Source organism: Chaetura pelagica, unplaced genomic scaffold (genome assembly GCF_000747805.2).
Source record: "Chaetura pelagica isolate M959 unplaced genomic scaffold, ChaPel_1.0 scaffold147, whole genome shotgun sequence".
Taxonomy (NCBI): Eukaryota; Metazoa; Chordata; class Aves; order Apodiformes; family Apodidae; genus Chaetura; species Chaetura pelagica.
Window position 1 is genome coordinate 1,346,048 of NW_009954194.1, and position 20,509 is coordinate 1,366,556.

At 37.6% G+C, this 20,509-nt stretch overlaps 1 protein-coding gene across 1 annotated transcript in view; it reads right to left on the bottom strand.

Annotated features, from left to right (window-relative positions):
- Positions 1–15,124, bottom strand: part of CC2D2A (coiled-coil and C2 domain containing 2A) — a 48,068-nt gene extending 32,944 nt beyond the window's left edge. Inside the window, 9 exon segments of the mRNA XM_010003100.1 lie at positions 1,334–1,434; positions 3,685–3,894; positions 7,031–7,162; positions 9,179–9,315; positions 10,706–10,859; positions 11,023–11,199; positions 11,980–12,082; positions 14,487–14,581; positions 15,098–15,124. Of these exon segments, the coding sequence (XP_010001402.1) occupies positions 1,334–1,434; positions 3,685–3,894; positions 7,031–7,162; positions 9,179–9,315; positions 10,706–10,859; positions 11,023–11,199; positions 11,980–12,082; positions 14,487–14,581; positions 15,098–15,124 (1,136 nt within the window).
- Positions 15,125–20,509: the final 5,385 nt, after the last annotated feature.

The following is a 20,509-nucleotide window of genomic DNA, read 5'->3' on the forward strand; positions in this document are numbered from 1 at the left end:
GAGCTGCAGCCAGAAAGAATTATAGATATAAAATACCCTAGAATAATTCTGGCCAAGTTCATCTCACATTACTTAGGCAACACTTATCTCACTGATTTGAGCTCATTTCCTTCTGATTCATAATAGTCTGACACTAAACTAAAGCATTCAAGACCTAGGAAAACACTTGAAGATATCCAGAAGGAATATTCTAAGATATAGCAAGCCTCAGTGTTGGTGCCAAAATCCAAGAAGCTTATTCCCACAGTGAACCTTTTCATTGCTATTGTCATGCTTTCTCTGGTGAGAGCTCCTGTCTCCAAGGTATTGTATGGTAACTGTGCAGTGCCTGCTCCTAGTCCTCTAGCAGACATGTCAGGAAAATATGAACAAAAGCAACTCCTTTTACAAAAAGGAAGACTTTGTCCTTCAGTATAAAATAAACCACTATAGACTTCTTTATGTCCTGCACAGATACCAATATAGTACATGACAGAGTACTTGAAGGATGAAAAATCTGAATAAGCAATTCCAAACTAAGAGTAATGAGTGGATGTGCAAGTGTTAGCAGATTAGATTTCAAGGCTCAAAGTAGAATTGTTATTAATTTTTTAAAAATTATTGCATTATCATGTGACCCATTGCATCAGTCTAAATTTCCATTTTTATAAATTAATACACTATTGCCTACCTTCAGATTGTGAAGAACTCAGTTAAAAGGCTATTCAGCATAGATCTCCAAACTAACATAATTTTTATTATACTGCTTACCACTGTCCCTCTGCCAAAAATAATACTAACTTTCACTACCAAGCCAAAGACTGTCATATATTTTTACTACCCCGATACTGTCCAAGAACAATACCAGCAATCTTGTAAAACAAAATTCTACCATTTTATGTATATTAACCCCCTGGTAAAAAGATGGCCAAAATACCTAAGAATGGGAAGTGAATCAAGAACACTTGTGTAATGAAGAAAATGAAAAAAATAGGTCTTTTGTCTGTTCAAAAAATTATTTCACTTGCATTGTTGTGAGCTTCATGTATCCAGCTGACGCCTATTGAAACTTTAACTAAATTTTAACTGTGCAAAACACACCAGTAAATACTTGCTTAGTAATTAATAAAAGGTAATCACATTAGACCACTTCTGAATCAAGATTTCAGCCTCAGCTGTGTTTTCTTCACCATTTTTTTACTTAACTTATCGGTAAGAACTCTTAAGCCCTCAAATTTCTGCAGAGCCATTTACATCAGAATTTAAGTGTCTGAACATGCGTTCTGTACCAGCATGGAAAGGAAAAAAAGGAATACAGTTTTAAAAAGCAATGACTTAATGAATACACACCTACCTGATCTCAAGTTTGTATTCAGGTATCCTCTGTTGTGCCACAGGAACACCAGCCCCACCACCGCCTATGCTACACTGCACAGCATTCCTCAGAGCATTCAGCTTAAACAAACAAACAATTAACACTGTAACACAGTAAATGTAACCCTATAAAATCAATAAACAACAAAAATGAGTGGACTGTAGATTTGGTGAATGCCTTAAAGAAGTTGGGCACCCTACAACAATGCATTTAAGCATAACAAGTTACACACAACAACTGGAAGAAGAGAAGGTCTAAGGACAGAACTGGGAACAATGGTACAGCTCAAATGCACTTTTGAAACCATAATGTCAAGACAAGAGGCAACCCTTTCAACTAAGATTTGAAGATAGCCTTGAAATTATTATCTGGAAGATGGGACACCTAGTTTAAGAGAATGCAAAATTATACCTGGCTGTGAAGACAATAGAATGTAAAGGTCTGACTAGGAGAAGAGGGAAAAGTAAGCAACAGTGGGACAGGAACTAAAATTTTAGTTACAATGTTGCTGTAGGATCTCCTTAAGGACAATGCTGAATATGAAACCAGAATGGCTAATGGTACCGCAGGAGACAAAAATAACTACAACCAAAGTAGAAGCAATGAAATTACAAATCAAGGAGTGAACATTTTTTTACACAAATCTATCAAACTGAAGAGAAAATATAACTGGACACCAGGAAGCATTCCTGTCCTGATCTGAGCCAGGGTGAAGCCCATTTTCCTCTTACTGATTTTTTTTTTCCTTCAGTAAGCTCAAACCAGGACAGTTCTGCTGAAAACATACATGGGTAACCACAAAATGAAACTCAACAGTATTAAAAAACAGAACCTTAGAATGAAAGAATAACTGAACACATGAAAAGATGCTGGAATTATCTGGGGCACAGAGTGTGTAGTTGATTAAAGTAGGCAGAAAGTGCATTTTCTTTAGCCTGCCAAAACGGGGACTTGTTTCAAAATACAAAAAGCAAGGATCAGAACTAGATGAGGAGAAATCCACTGGCATATGGTGGGGAGGGAGATGAAAAGTAAGGCTTCTTTAGCCTTAAGAACAAATTGGCTGCAACAATCTGGCCATTAAATAATGGCCGTTAGAACAGACATGTTTTTAAATGGTGGCTAAAATACCTATTTGTTAAAATCTATTTATGAAAAATACATTGGACAGTTGCCTACAATACTGGCAAAATATTGTGGAAACACTAAGAAAATCTCTTCCACACATAGGTTTATGTAATGTAGGGGTGGAGAAGCCAAATGTCTTATTTCACTGTTTCATGGAAAACTAAAGCAAATCCTTCAGAAGTAATGACAGACTGAAGTATACCAAAGAATTATTTTGAGACACTATGAAATATCTGGCTAGTAGCTTAATGATTTATAACAAAATCCAGAAGTATCTGTATAGCACTACTGACCTTTATTACAGTAATATAAAAATGACATTGCATATAGTGATTATTTTTCCCTTATAATAGCCATTTAAGGTAGAGACTCTTCACCATCTTTAATCTATGGAAATCTGAATTTTTATATACTTAATAATCAAACTAATTTTTAATGGACCAGCCTTACTATGTTATATCACAATAGTTACTTCACATTTCTAAAGCATTGTTCTCCTTTCACATTTCAAAAGCATTTAAAAAGATTCTAAAAACATTCTTGTGCACCCTGATGATAGCAGAATTGTACTAACAATGCCTAATGATCATGTATGAATTTACACCAGAGAAGACCACTACCATTGCTTCCAGTGTACAGCTGGAGTAAGAGTGATGGTACGTGGAAGGTCAACAGCCCAGTCTAGGTTCTCCAGCAAGTCAGAAACCAAGCCAGAAACAGAATAGTCTGTGTTTGACCAGGGACTTCGCTATGTCACAGAACAGACATAGCACATGTGACAAAAGAATGCATTTAAAACACAGCATCTAATACATAGATCCTCAAATACTGTCTTTTGCTGTCTGCCTGTCACAGCTGCTGTACACAATCCTCTAAACTCTTATCTGTCATCTACTGGAAAACATTTTGGATAGTCTGAAGAATACTATGTGAATGTTACTGTATTCTAAGAATTATAATCCCTTTACCTCAGAACCTTCATAGAGTTCGTTTTAAATTGATCACAGAAATCTATAATCTTAAAAAAGTAGTTCTGCACACAGCAACATAGGTGAAATACTTAGGTTTTTACCTTCTGACAAAAAGCCATTCATTACACACAATCAGAGTTTCATCACTCTACTCTGAAGACATGAATCTAGCTTTTACCTTAAACTGTCACATCATTATCTCAGTTGGCTATGATGACACAACAGAAATACCTTGCCTGTGAGAAGTTCAGTAAGATTCTTCTGTTTTCTTGCTAAATACTGATCATATAACTGAGCCAGTTTAGCTGCTAGCACATGCTCACGGCTAAAACAGGGATGATGGGTGAATATCAGTCCAGAAATATCAATATCCAACTGAAATGGCCCCTGAAAATCTCCAGGTCCAACAAGATACTGATTGGCAGCTGTCATTTTTATTGCCTGCAAAGACAAGAAAGAAAAAAATGGATTTACAAGCCCTGACAAAATTATCTTGCAAAGAGATTCTGTGATAGAAAATAACTCATTTAGCACTGCCTACACCTATACAGAGTCTTAAAAGTGTAAAGGCTTCTGCAGTAACTTTTTGCTTTATTGGCAGTGGGTGGCATAAAGCCACCACAGGTATTCAACAGAATTTCAATAGCCCATATGAGGCTGAAATAAGAAGTCATCTGCCTGTAGTGTGAGTTTTTCTAAGCATTTAAGACAATGACACTGAATTGGAAAACAAAAAGGCTGCTAGTTCTCTTTTTACCTGTTGGTTTAGTGTCACTGTTTCATCTTAGAACTAAGCTGGGAGATAAACAGTCCAGCTTTCAGAGGGCAGCTTTCCTTGTAGACCATTTGAATCATGTCAAAGAGGAAATAATACAGAATCACAGAATGCCAGGGGTTGGAAGGAACCTCTAAAGATCACCTAGTCCAACCCCCCTGCCAGAGCAGGTACACCTAGAACAGATTGCACAGGACCGCATCCAGGCAAGTTTTGAATGTCTCCAGAGATGGAGATGCCAGAACCATCTGGGCAGCCTGTTCAGTGCTCTGCCAGCCTCAAAGTAAAGAAGTTCCTCTTCATGTTTAGATGGATCTTTCTATGTTCAAGTTTGTGCCTGTTACCTTTTGTCCTGTGATTGGGCACCACTGATAAAAGACTGGCCCCATCCTCCTGACACTCACCCTTTAAGTATTTGTAAGTATTGGTAAGATCCTTCTTCAATCTTCTCTTCTCCATACTAAAAAGACCCAAGTCTCTCAGACTTTCCAGTTAAGACAGATGGTCTAGTCCCCTCCCTAATCAGCTTTGCAGCCCTTTGCTGAACCCTCTCCAGCAGTTCCCTGTCTTTCTTGAACTGGAGAGCCCAGAACTGGACGCAGTACTCCAGATATGGCCTCATCGGGGCAGAACAAAGGGGGAGGATAACTCTTCTTGACCTCCTGGCCACACTCTTCTTGATGGGCCCCAGGATGCCATTGGCCTTCTTTGCCACAAGGGCACATTGTTTGCTCATGGTCATCCTGTTGTCCACCAGAATTTCCAAGTCTTTTTTCACAGAGCTGTTTTCCAGCAGATCAGTTCCTAACCTGTACTGATGCAGGAGTTATTCCTCCCCAGGTGCAGTATCCCACACTTGCCCTTGTTGAATTTCACAAGGTTCCTCTCTGCCCAACTCTTCAGTCTGTCCCAGTCATGCTGGATGGCAGCACAGCCTTCTGGTCTGTCAGTCACTCCTCGCAGTTTTGTGTCATCAGCAAACTTGGTGAGGGTACACTCTGTCCCTTAATCCAGGTCACTGATTAATATATTGAGCAGAACCGACCCCTGCAGAACAGCACTGTTACGGACCTCCAGCTAGACTCTGTGCCACTAATCACAACCCTCTGAGCTCTACCTTTCATCCATTTTTCAATCCACCCCTCTGTCCATTCATCTAACCCCCACTTCTTAAGCTTGCCTATGGGGATGCTGTGGAAGATGTGTCAAAAGTGTTGCTGCAGCCAAGGTAGACAACATCCACTGCTCTACCCTCATCTGTGTTCTTTGCCTCTGCTTTCTAAAGCCAGGGAAATTCACACCAACAAAGCCCAATGAAAACTTGCAGCAACAAAGCTTCAAGAGTCTGCTTCAACCTACTGTAACTGAAAGGCAATCATGGCTTCTATCCTGTTTACTCAAATGGGAAGAGAATTATCAGTGCTTCCTGCCTGACTGCTATTGCTCCCTCATAGAATTCTTCAAAAGAGATCAATCAGAAATATTCTGGTACCACAAAAGATGAAATTTTTAGTTATATAGTGTGTTTTGCAGCCCCTTCATAAGAACTTGTAGAAGGGGGATTGAGAGGGGAATTCAGCTGTTGCATATCTCTTTTACAGGGTTGGTATAAATGGCCACAAAATGCACTGAAGTCCACCTTATCCTTCCTCATTTATTTTCTAATTAAAAAGTTTATATGGCATAATCTGTCATATAAACAACACCTTTAAATTCCTCATGTTTTAACTATTTTTCTGCCCACAAAGGACCTCTAAGATTAATGTCTTACTTTCGACAGTGATTTTACATGTCATTACTCATGTAAACATGGTGTTTTTCAAACATAAGCTCTCTTGGACTATCTTTACTAAGATCTAAGCAGCAATCTCTTTTCCTGTATGCAGAAACATCATGCATAGATATGTAGTACTGGATGCATCCTCAGAATTGCCTGTTTCTAACCAGCACCAATTAAAGGGCAACATTCAAATCTGTATCAACAGCAGCAGACAGAAACACTTTTGTATCCCAAAAGAGCAATCTACTTACAAGTGAAGAAAGCCAGTTTTCCAAGGGGATAATAGAGCGCTAACAAGCAGAATTATTAAAGCTTACTTAAAGTTTGCTGAATAGTTCTAATTGAAACTTATTTTGATTTGTACTGACTGCATATTGCAACTGCTGTCTGTCAGGGTAGGTACGCTATGGTTGAGGGAAAAACATAAAAAAATCTGCAAAAATGATGCAACATAACTCAGAATTACTTGCTTTCTACACGAGCGAACCGCATGTGAAGACTTATTTGGGAGGAGCTTCATCACTGCAAAATAAACATCATGCACGTGTGCTTCAATTATTTCTCTCAATCTACAGACAGAACCTCTGTTTTGTTCACAAAGTCTGCTTACCAGCTTCCACCACAAGCAGCTTCAGATACACTAATATAGGAACTATCCTACTTTGGCATGAGAATATATTCTCAGAGGCATTGGTGACTCAGAGCCTTCAAGCCATCTGTCACTTTACTGTTTTACCAGTAGTACCAGCTAAACTCTTCAGCCTTTTATAGGCATTATTTTTACAGAAAAATAACATATACTTGAATATATACAGAAAAATTACAGAATAATAATATACACTTGAATATATAATTGGAATATACTTGAAAAAGTAGAGCACATTTAATGACCAGTTGCAGAACCCCAAAAAGCAATCAATACTCACAGCTCCTTGCACAAAACTGTTCAGCTCACCAGGCCTTCTGGTGCAGAAGAACTAGGATAGTGTGTCTTAGGAACCACATATATGAAATATCCCTACCTTTGCATACACCGTTTCAAGTTCTGGTGCAATGGCTTCTTCCAGTGAGAATATTGGAGGCCTAGTAGAAGACTGTTTAATTGGATTAGGCAATGCTAAGATTTTGCCATCGTCACCAAACCACTTTTTCCCCTACAAATAAAAACATAACTTTATATTGTTTCTTATTTTGTATAGAAGTAACTTGCAAGGTTATAATTCTTAGGGAAAGCAATTACAGAAGAAAAGGTGGCTATGAATTGTTTGTCCTTGAATTAACCAAAACTTTTCTAAGACACAAAAATTACATCTTCAAATATACCATAGATAAGTTTTGAAATTAAAAGACCAAGAACTTTTTTCTTTCAACATTCAGTGTTAATAGATTTAAAGAAAAAAATAAAAATTATATTATATTTAAATGTCATGTTTCTTAGATCACTGAAGTTGAAAGAATTGTAATGTTTTACACAAGACTGCCACTCACACCTTTTAAATGGATTATAAAAATAATAAAGCAAAGAATTAAAGAGATAAATGGCAGCTCAGCGAGATCATTTATCAAAGCACCTCTCAACTCTTCTAGTTCACAACCTGAACTAATTAAACAGCATCTATAAAAGCAGACAAGGTAAGTATCTCACACACATGGCTTCACATGTTAAATATTGTCTTAATTAATCCTTCCACCCTCATGACCTGGACTCAAGATTAGCTTAAGTCAGTGCAGCTGCTAAACAATGCTGGCCTTCCCTCTAATTCCCACAGCTGCTTAAGCTGAGCCTAGAACCAAATATTGATGTAGTAACACAGTGAAGCAAAGCAGAAGACTAACTGGTCAATTAAACATTTTAGACCCAAATAGTCCCAAACTGATTCATAAAAGTACCTCTGCTAGCCCATGAAGAATTCATAGAGTCATCAACAAAGGGCAACTGCTGCATAGTAGTTTAAACCTATAACAAACTATACACACCTTACTGTATATAGGAGGATAATACAGCAAAGTGAAATACATCCAAGCCACCTTCACAGGTGTTTCCACAAGCCATTCTTAAAAATCTAAAAGGATTCTAAAACCTCTCCAGACAATCCAGATCAATATTGAATTACCCTTATAGTCCAACCAGTAAATTTCTACAAGTCTATTACTTTATATTGCTTTATCTTCAGTGGACACAGAAAACAACCATTTCATACTGCTTCCTTTTGTTATGATCTTCCAGTAAATACTAACAATGTTGCCCAGCTTTTACATAAGTCTTTATGCATACCACTAGCTCTCACAGCATTTTATAAAAAACGTAAACTGTCGTTACCCTTTTTGTAGTGGTAACTAAACTCTGGCACAGATAAGGGAAGCCATTTGTTCCCCAGCAGGCTACAAGCAGAGCCAGAAAAAGACACTAAGACCCAGTCTGGTGCTCTAACTATTGGGATACACTGAAACATATTCCTACAGAAATCCAGATTTCATGATGTCTGACACTGCTAAACATTTTAAAGATGAAAGCCCCATAATTACCATGATCATCTACATACCTAATTAAAACAAAATAAAGTACTGATCATAGAATGTCTTTGGTTGGAAGGGACCTCTAAAGGTCAAGTCCAACCCCCTACATAAGCAGGGAGATCTCACACTAGAAAAGACTGCTCAGAGCCACATCAAGCCTGACCTTGAATGTCTCCAGGGATGGGGCCTCCGCCACCTCTAGCCAACCCGCTCCAGTGATCCACCACTCATATTAAAGAACTTTTTCCTAATGTTCAACCTAAATCTACCCTTCTCTAGTTTAAACCTTTGTCCTATTGTTACATGTCCTAGTGAACAGGTTTTCCCCAGCCTTCTTACAGGCTCCTTTCAGGTATTGGAAGGTCACTGTAAGGTCCTTCCGGAGTCGTCTCTTCTCCAGGCTGAACAACCCCAGCTCCCTCAGCCTGTCTTCATAAGAGCTGCTCCAGCTCTCTGACAATTTTTGTTGCCCTCCTCTGGACATGCTCCAACAAGTCCATGTCTTTCTTCTGATGGGGGCTCCAGAGCTGGACGCAACACTGCAGGTGAAGTCTCACAAGGGCAGAGTAGATGGGCAGAATCACCTCTCTTAATCTGCTGGCCACACATTATCGTGATAAATAAAGGGTTTTAAAAAGACAACTAAGACTTACTTGCTCCTGTCTGAGTATTCTGTTTTCTAAAATATTTTGATTAGACTGTGATACAGAGGGCCTTTCTCCTGTGTAAATACCCTCATCCTCAAGGTACCGAGGCTGCATGTTTCCAGGCATCTTCTCGGAAGCAGACACTAATGAGAAATTATATAGAAAAGCATATAAAATATCTTATAACTGTAGTTCTAGTTTAGTAATTCTCCAAGAACCTATGCCATTCTTAAAATGAATGTCACTGCATATTAACAATGCTATTAGAAATATTTTCCTAACTAGGAAACAGAAATAAAAAGGTCCTTTTCTCAATCAGGACAGATCCATGGTTTAAATCTGCCATACAAGTGTCACAAGTCTTCTAAAAAGTTTATTTCAACACTTCCTCAACAAAAAATATGTCAAATACCTTAGTGTACTTTAGTTTTAATGGTTGCTTGTACAACAGCGTAAAACGCCTTTAGCAGCAACAATTGACTAGACATTTCCAAGCCTTTTCCAGATAAAGTGAAACTTTAACTAAGACTAATAACTAAAATTACTAGTTTGCTTAAGCTACTCTTGTAAAAACACATAACATGCATAAAAAGTAATATAGCCCAATAAAGACAGGAGGACTTCTTCAAAGCTCTGTCTGCAGGATTATTTCACTAGTGTGTATGGGCTCAGTATTTTTAAAGGTGAAATCTCAAAATAGGGAGATTCCATTCCAATAAAACCTATCCCCTAAACCAGAACACAGTGGGCCACACTTGAAGAAGTCAGAACTAAATTAGGAGACATGAAAAAACAGAGGCACCAAATGTCAATTATTTTGACATTGCATTGAAAGCTGTGCAGATACCATTCTGGTACAGACTACTGAGAGACTCGTTTCTGCTTCTTCCACTTCAAATATTAAATATCAAGTGATACTATACAGCAATTTTTTAGGACTTTGCAGTTCTATGGGAATAAGGCAAAAAGCTCAAAGACCTTATTTTGTCTATTTCCAAACTATTTCCAAATAGATTTTGGGAAAAAGGCCCCTTGAATCACAAAAATCCTGTCATTACTTACATGACTCTTGACAAACTTGCCACATGGAAAAATGTACAGGTGTGGCCAAGTGAGGAAATAGTGTAAGTTCTACTGTAGAGTACATGAGCCACTCTTAGTACCTACATGTGTGTACCCAGTAGCCTGCTGCATATGTTAAATAATTTTACAGCTAAACCCCAGATAAAGAAGGGCTAGTCATCTTGCATTTACTATAGACAGCACTAAGCTAATTACTCCATAGCAAATCACATGCCCTGAGTTCACTTGCTAACACACCAGCTGGTGACCTGCTGAGGGGTGTGTGTTCCTAGGCAATCTGTTTTCTCAGACCTTTTCAGACTTGACTGGATGATCAATGTCAGAGTATTGGAATTAAGTATCTCTCTACTGCCAGAGACAGTCTGATCTGATATGAGATGTTTCAGTAGATCCAAGGGTGCCATGCCATGCAAAATCCATGAACAAAATGGATAAGCACCGTCTTAATACCTGTTAGCTTGCTGGGAATGAAGAGAAATTCTTTTTCCTTTTTCAGTTGCTCAGAGTAGCTTTCACAATCAGCAGGCTTCATAACTACAAGATCTTCAGTTGTCTGCCCTATCATGAATAAATCGTCATCTTTAACTAGGCGTACGTCTTCATCCTATAGTTTCAAGTGCAAATATCTGTTAGTTCCTCTACTGCTTAAAAAGGAGAACTTTAGAAAGTATACTTTCAGAATTTTAAGACAAAAAAACGTTGCCATTTTGTGTTACAGAATTAACTCGTCTGAATAAAAATTTGAATGTTTATTCTATAGCTCACACCGTTTTATCCTCCTCTTCTTCATCCTCATTAGCTTCTACACATTCCTCTTCTGCTTCCTCTTCCTCATTTAATCCATTCCTTTTCCTGGTTCCAGCCTTTATACTCTCTGGTTCAGGATCAAAACTGAAGGTGAAGAAATTATATGCTTCTTCAGCAGAAGGAAAATCATTCTGGACCTAAGAAAAGAAGACAAAGATACTTTTCCTATGTCATTTAAGAGACTTAGGGACAGTAAAGATACCTTTCCATTAGTAATAGCAGTAACAGCAAATAGAAACACCTGTCACAGGATAATAATTATTTTATCAGAGAACTTTACTCAATTGCCAAAGCTGACTGAAATTTTTACATGATATATTAAAATTCCTCTATTGCTATAATATTATTTCATTAAATACTTACTGCAATGTTTTATTAAAAAAAGTAATCTGGTTCAATTCTAACCAGCTTATTGTTTTAAAGAATTTTTGAATGAGAAATGTCAAAGTATGAATTCTGGCCGTGATGCAGATGTCCAAGTAAATTATATGAAGAGAAATTTCTAATGACATTTTGCTTCTGAATGACCCAGGTTCCTTTAGTGTTAGGATGAATCCTCTAGTAAAAGAATTAACAGCAGCATTTTGTGGCTAATAAATATCAGTTTAAAGCAATTTGCAGATTAGTGACTGCCAATTGGTGTCATTCAGTAGGAAGAATTTAAAGAGAAGAAACCACCAAACTCCAATAATTGTCGCCAGATCGATTTACTTAATTATTTTTTTCAAATCAAAAGACCCAAAGCCATTCTTATATTTGATGAAGGTTCCCTTTTTATACTTCAAGATTTAGCATGTACTGTTTGTGAATTTTTAAATAAAACCCTCTCCACTGCTTAAGACTTGAATTCCTTCTGCTTTGGCAAAAAGAATGATGAAAACAGACAAAGTCTAAATTAAATTGGAATTGGTATTTACTGTTTACTTTTTCTTAAGCTTTTTGACAGAATCATAAAACTTTATCATTTATGGTAAGTGAGATTCAGCCTCTTGCACCTCCCTATATTTACCATTATCAGATTGCATAAAAATACATACATAAATTAGAACATACATTTACTGATCCATTAAAAAGAAAAGACAAACACCTGAATACAGAAATTATATACTGCATTTTCATAGCAAAAGTATAGCAAAAAAAGAAAGAAGGGTATATATCTATTTATTACTTAACTCCCTTTCTGCTGCAGAGAACCAAGAGATGGCTCCCTGCATAAACGTTAGTTTATTTCACTGCTGATGAGGTCATTGTTTCTGCACTCCGGAACACAGATACCCACGTGCTCAGCTCCACAAGGGGGAGAAACGGGCAGCAAATGCAAAGTCTTCCCGTCTGCAAATTCTGACAGACAGTACAAGGTGAGCAGCCGCCGCAAAGTGCTGCAGAAAGACACTGCTGGCCAGGGAAGGAGACTGAGGTGCTATGGCCAGCTTCTCTTATGGCATCTGCTGCAATCAGGAAAAGCTACAAAAAAGGTTGTGTCCATTGTTTGTGCCTTAAATACAGACTTGATTCATTGTTTTGTGCCCTCTCAAACAAGTATTACTAGGCTGCTCTAAAACTCCATGGTTGATACTCTTATCTTTTCAAGAAAGCAGGTAGCATAGTTACCAATTTCAATTTTTTTGTCCCTACACATGGATCACTGTTATAAGGTTGCTTCAGCAAGTTCACTTAAGTGCTTCTAAGTGATTTTCATCAGGCCTAGACAACATCAACACATCTAACATTCCACCTTGTCCTGGTTTGAGCCAGGATGGAGCCAATTTTCCTTTTACTCATTTTTTTTTTCCTTTGTAAAGTCTCTTTTAACTAGCAGTAAGTGTCCAGCTTGGACTGATAACAAATAATGGAATGTTTATGTTACTGCCAGGACTTCAAGGTTGCATCTTCACTCTGCTGGCTCAGACACTCCAGGGAGATCTATGACACTCCCATAGGCGGCTGATTAGACAGACAGCAAAATTGGCCAGAGATATTCCATTCCATTCCCAGAATCACAGAAGACAACTTCCTTTCTGCTCCTTCCCTTCTCTTCCGTCCATGGCTGGCGTCCGGGGAGGACTCCGTCCATCCATCACCATTGACCCCAGGGCTCCAGCTCTCCTGACCCTCATCACTCTGTGCTTTCTCCAGCAGCTCCGGGACTTTTTGGGACTGCTCACAGCTCAAGAGATGCTGTGGGAGTTGCTGGGGGTGGGGGGAGGCAATAGGGGTTTGCACATTTCCTGAACAGATTTGTATATAATTGTATATATTTTCTTATACCATTAGTGTTTAATTAAAGCTGTCTAGTTTAGTTTTCAATCCAGTAAAGTTTCTCTCTTTTTCTCTCTCTCCTTCCCTACCTGGATGGGAGGGGAATGGGATCAAGAGCATTGTTGTTGATCCTGAGTCAAACTGTGACACACCTGATTTTCCTTCTTGTGGCCTGAACTCACAGATTACAGGAAGACATTTCTCAAGTTTACATCTATTCAACCTAAACTTCAATATTAAAACAGGAAAAAGAAAATCTCAAACCCTGGCAATCTGATTCCCACTTGTTTAACAGCAAAACAATACTTCACACATGAAATCAACACATGGAAGGTTTCAGATATACATTATATAAAATAAGCAACTAACTTCAATACGGGCATAACTTCCACACTTTCCTAATACCAACATATTAAAACAATACTACTTAATTGAGAGCAGTAACAATTACTTTACCTAAGAAAACACTGCTAAAAACTGTAACCCAACCTACAGGAATAGGTGTTTCTCCCCTAGAAAAGTAATTTAGTTAGGCTAATTAATATTGCTTGGAATTCCACATAAAAGTGCTACATGCTGTTAATTCCTGGGCAGCCATGTTCTTTGGAATGCATTTTCTACAGGTAAACAATCTCTTTGTGAAATCTGATGAATACCTGGGTGCAAGCTCTACACAGACACAGCCTTTGGTTTTTTTTTAAACACAAAATTCATTTTGTAACAAAGAACACGCATATAATAAAAAAACCCTGAATATAAAGTAGTAATATGGTAATACAGTACAGCACAATGACATAAAATTAATATCCAGCCTTTAGCAATTACACTGTGCAAATGTATATAAAACTATGACACAGCAGTCCTTTCTGTTACAGTAATTTTTAAATAAGGCAGAAAAAGAAGAAGGGGAAGAGAAACAGAAGTCATGAACCTGTAAGTGATAGAAGTTTCACACTGTGTCAAATAATTAAAGCAAATTATTTTTGTTGAATACATACATTAAAAGCAATAATCAGAAACGTTACTTCCTGGTTACTGATTCAAACAACAGTATAATTTTGATCCCATTAAAAAAAATTAAACTGATCTTCAAGAATACATGTAGTCTTTGATTTATTTCAGTTTTTAATTACCAGAATAGCAAGACCAAATAACCCTTCTTACCGTTTTATCCATTTCTGTTTTCCTTTCTCTGATGCTTCTTGAACACCTTGGATGTGGACTGGAGTCTTCTTGTAATGCATTAAATTCAGCTTTTGACTAAGCAAACAAACAAAAGCCTGCTTAGCTATAATTGAAATATAGTAAGACCAAAGCTATAGTAATTCCAAGGAATGCAACAACTTATGCATGTTTGTGTTACGGATAAGAATTTTTTAACTACATAAGCAGCTTAAGTGATTTTACAGACCTAGATGTTAATACCTCTTACTAAACTGCACAGTAAGGTTACAAGGAAATACGCGGATTTCAAAATAGTGTAAGAATTTTTTTTTTACAAAAATACACAAGAATCTTGTAATGATTGTATAATTTGAATGATAAAAAATTATAACCTTTATATTAAAAAAAAATAATTAAAGATAAACTTTAGAAAAACACAGCAATAGGAGTACACTGGAAAATAACTGTACTGATGGACAAGCATTATTTCAGCATTAGAAATAAAACAGCAATTTCCTGATTCAGATTCACATAGCACTAAGCAACCAAAGTGAAGTGGGTGGTATTTATAAGACAAGAGTCAATCAAATAGGACTTCTGAAGGATTCTCACCCTTGCTGCTTTTAGTTTCTCTCTCATTCGCTCCCTAACAGAAAATTCTGCAAAGATTGTCCTTGATGTAGAAGGAGCAGGTGGCAAGTCTGAAACACAGAAAACACAGTAATACATTTAAATTAAGTATTTTCTGAAATAAAATTATGCAAAATAAAACTATATATACCAGAGTTCCATGTTCCAGCAGAAAGAACTTGAATGAGAAAATGTGAAGGAATTAAACATTTTTCAGAATTCAGACCTTTTAGACTATCACTTGAATGTCTTTAGCTGCAATAAATACACCCTTCATTATATGCTATGAACAACCTTAAGTTTATACACACTTTTTACCTGTTTAGAATATATAAAGAAGTACCTGGCATTTTATAAGCTGTTAGCCAGAGCTGTCTAGATCTAATTTGGAATGGTGATGTGTTATAAATCCTGATATGGGTGTGATTGGAACAGTAAAGAACTTACAGAGTTGCTTCCTTTTTCAGCTCAGAGCTACCTGCAGTTTGTAGTGACAAAATAAGAATTTATCCAGTAGCATTTCTGAGCTATAGCTCTAGCACAATGAAGAGAATAAGATGTATTTTACCCTGCCCCATGTAAGACTGACAGTATCAAGTAAATTCCCATTCCATGCACAAGCATTCTTCCCCCTTCCACATACCAAGTCCTCTTAGATTACAATTCAAGAAACATTACTAGGGTCACCCCAGACCCTGCTGCATTCCCTGATACCCAAATAAAAAGAATTAATAATTACAGAGTTGTTTACAGAGAAGCTATACTCTTGGGATCAGAAATACAAAGGAGTGGATACCTACAACCCATCCTCTCATATAAACACAAATTTTAAATGCATTGTGAGATTGTATGTGTATGCAAATGGCATCACTTCCAGCAGCTTTATGTATTTATCACAATTATGGTTGTCTTCTGCACAGTATTTTGAGAAGACATTCATGTCCCTCTTTTGGACTGCACTACCACTGTAGAAGAGTCACTGTTATCCTCTTTATGAAAGTCTCTGGAATATTTTTAGCTGAAAACATAGTTTTATATGCCTAATAGCTTAGAAATTAATTACATGGTTTTGTTTTTCAAAGACCTAATTCACTTCTTCATTAATAAAACTGATTCTAGCTACATAATTGTATTCTCATCTGCACAGACCTCTTCAGTCTCACTGGAGCCCTGGAGTTCAGCTGGAAATTCTCAGGAGCTTACTGAAAATTTAACTTTGATTGAAGTACACAGTATTAACTTTTTAAAGAGAAATGCTCTACATCCCTTCTAAGGGATTAAAATTATTTTAATTTTTTTCCTCTGAGCTTTTGTAAATAGCTATTATTTCCAGAAGAAGCTCCATCACTGCACACTGGAACACACTGCCCCTTTCACTGGAACTGTAAGAAAGTTAGCAGGAAAAACCTGCAACTCTTTTTGCACATGTGCTTTATGGAGCACAGCTTTTTCTTTCTCTTTTTTTTTTTTTTTTTCTTTAATTTTTAATCTGTGAACATGATATTCTGGATAAATAAGTTTTTCTAGTTACCTCCAGTTAAAGAATTATATTGCTTGTCAGTTCTTTGACCCAGACACTGATTTGCTCTTTGCCCTTACAAAAGAATGTTTGCCAAGGTGTAAGTAAAGGCTGATTTCAGGTTTATATGCAGCATTAAATTAATGAAAAGGAGATAAAACAGCAAAGGGTAAGGGCTTAGAAGTGATAATGTCACACAACATATATCATATTGTGGCCGATTCAGTATTACTCCAAGAGCCTTGCTGGTGGCAGAAAATACTGTATGTTGAATATACAACTTCAACATTTAAAGGCTACCTACTATACCAAAGTCAAAGTGCCATCTACTTTATTTGATTACCTTATTCCACTTTCAGAAAAATAGATTAAGATAAACCTCACTAATACTGATTATACTCAGAAATATCCAAAAGATTTGGGAGAAACCTAGTCTTTTCAAATGATGCAATTTACTGCCTATATTTGTAAAAATAAGCATTCGGAAAATTAGGAAAAAAAAATCGGGAAAGAAAGAACAAGACACAAAGTAAATATCACTAGCATGAGACACATATGAGAAAAGCAAGTATCCCACAACCATTATCTTAGCAGGGGAATACTAGAGAGAGAAATAAGCAAGTACTCAGTTTAGACACTAGGGGGTACACACAGAAAAGCCTATTTGCATTTTGCCTCTCCAGTAAGAGTAACACAGGGTAAGAATTAATGACAAAACAGATAACAAAATCTAGATAAATATTCATCAGACTGAGCTAATTAAAACGCATAATTGCTGAGTATCCAATAAGGAACTGGCTGCAGCAACATTGGAACTATCAGTGATTCTGAGCAGTGGTGGAGAACTGGCAAGTTTCAAGATGCTGAGCAAGTGACTTTTTTTAAGAACAGGAAAGAGCAAGCTGCAGAGGCATGCACAAGTCAGATATATCTTAACTCTACAAAAAAAGACTCAGCCTATTTGTAAAAAAAGACAGTAAAATGATAAGTAACAGAAGGCCTCGATCAGCTAAGATCGAGACCTCTCAAGCCTATGTAATGTTCTTTAACAATGGGAAGATGCAGGCATCTCAACTTCTGAGAAAGCATCTCTCAGTAGTCAATATTTTCACGAATAGACAAGGGGAGCAGGGGGCATGCAAGTCACTGGAAAATCACATTTTAAAAGATAAGCAAGTAATAGTTAATAAATTCAAGCCACATACTGAATAGGTATTTTCTGGGTCTGCCTCAATCTAGTGCCTTTAGAGCATTTAGGTTTGAATGATGGAATAAAGTCTATCTGTGTATCAGTCATGCAAGCAAGAAATGTCAGAAGTCACATTTGCTCAATGTCTTACAGCTTGAAGCCCACAAAAGGCTGTTGCACACAGAAAGGCTCTCTGTGTCTGCTGGAGATGGAAATGAAATACTTTAATTGCAATAAGGAAGGCAGTTACATACTGGAAAAGCTTTTTAACTTTCAGGGTAATCCAGCACTGGAATTGAGTCCTTTAAATACTTATGGAAAATCCACTAGCTTGAGCTTTTAAGTTAAAAAAACCCCAAACCAAACCAAACAAACAAAAGAAACAACAAAAAAGGGACCTCTTCAGAGGTCCTTTCCAACCCCTAATATTCTGTGATTCTGTGATTTTTCTACAATGGCTCCATATTTTACTTTAAGCAGATCTAATAAGCTTGGCAGATAGTGAAACTGAAAATTAAGCAAACTGAGAGCCTGAAAATATAATCTAATAAACTTCTCCCTTGGTTTCATCTGTATTCAGAGAAGCCCAAACCCACAAGGTCTCTGGGCAACTTCAAAGTTCTTTATACTGATGCAAAATCAGAATTGCTGCAAGTGTCTTGACAGCAATCACTTATCTGAGGAGGATGCAGAAACCAGGCACAGACAGACATTTATGCAGTGACCAAGCATCAGTTACCTGAAAGAATATAGGGAACAGTAACTTCTTGCATAGGTTCTAGAAACACCTCAGTATATTTTTTTATGGATACAAGTAAGATACTCCAGAAACTGCAACTAAGTAACTAACAAAGTAAATAAAAAACTCAAAAACTAAAATTAAACAAACTCAACAATGAAGAAAATATGCAGTGCCCTTTTCATAAAAAGAGGTGAATACTTTAAACATAAACAATTAATAAATATGGTGAAAACCACAGCAAACTAAAAAGCTCTAGGAACAGACATAATGCATTATCACAGGCAGTAAAGCAAAACCAACAGAAGATAGTAGAGGAATCTGCCTATATACATTTTTTCAGTGGCACCTGGAAAATGGGGGGGGGTTATATTTGTTTTTTTCAATGGTTAGCCAACAGTTGTCAAGACAATGACAAGAAGAAATTAATACACAGATCCTCAGCCTATTAAAAGCAGAGAGGCACTGAAAAGAAATCTACTTTTACCTCATGACCGGGCAACACAATAGCACATCAGTGTCAGCACATTCCAAAGCTTAATATATAGAAGCTGGAAATTTATTTACAAATCTGTCAGACTGAATTCCAGGGGAAATAAAAAAAGACTGAAGTAAGTTCTGGATAGATGCATGAAGACCTCAGCTCAAGGTGCAGTCTTTCTCAAAATTCAGATGTTAATTTAAAAAAAACAGATGAAATGGATAAGTTATACCACAATTAAGTAAACCAGTCATACAATCTGATCAGAATACCTCATGCAGTACTTTTCACTCAATCATAGAAAATTAGCAGAATGGCAGGGATTTCAGAAGCAGCAAGACCGAGCAAAATGTTTAAGAGAACAAAACATTCATCACATAAAGCAAGTTTTCTTCTCAGCATACTGCTGTGCTGGTCTGTTTATTGGAAAATGTGCTTCTGTAAAAGAAAACAATTATCACTAGAGGGTGTCTCTTGATTTCCCCATGCAATCAATTCTGAAAACTGTTTGGAAACCATCTGTCAACAGCATATCACTTCCTAGCAGAAGCTGGCACAGTGACAGTAAAAAACATTCAAAAGGAAATTACACAAACCTTGAAAGAGCTGGAAACATCCCTAAATTGAAGATGTCTGTAACAAATACTGTAACTTGCTAAAATGAGTTTAAGAACAATACATACATTTTCTTTTCATAAACTTCGATATTTATGAAAATTTAAGCTTGTTTATACTTCAAGGGATTTTGGTTGACTTTTTGCTCTGTTCTTAATGAGCTCTTTTATGCATCCTCTTTAGCTGAGCCCATAAAACCATGCAGTACCACTCACAACATTGATGTCACCCTAAAGTATTTAAAAGAAATATTGCAGAGATTCTGATGAAGAAACTTAAATATCAGGTTTTGAGTACCAACAACCCCCCCTCTTTCCAAGCCTGCTATTAAGACATTCACTTCTAACAGCCTCCCACTCAGTGAGTCTCTTGCACTGTTTTGCACTTCACACAGGTAGATAATCCCACCCACCACCACAGGCACGAATTCAAACACAAAACGTGACGCTCGCATTCAAATGTGGAAACGCTGCGAGTCCGCACTGACACCTTTGAAAGACGTTGTGTATTTTATGCAAGGACATTTCACTATCTCCTCAGGCTTAGGTACCAGGGGGGCCTGTCTTCCGAGTCACCGCTGTGCCCGGAGGCTCCGGGATGACTCGGGACACCGCAGACCCTCCATCCCTGGGAGCCAAGGGGGCTGCTGGAGGCGCCCCGCAGGTAGGACCAATTAGCGCCCTGCTCCCGGTACGCCGAGATCCCGCAGCACCTCTCGATGCCTGAGCCGCAGGCAATTCCCAACTGGAATCACGTCATGCGATAGGGCGAAGTGCTCCGCGGGCTCCGGCCCGCCCCGCACGGCCCCGGGCCCGCTCCGCCCCGCCTCAGGGCCGCCCCGCCCAGCTCCG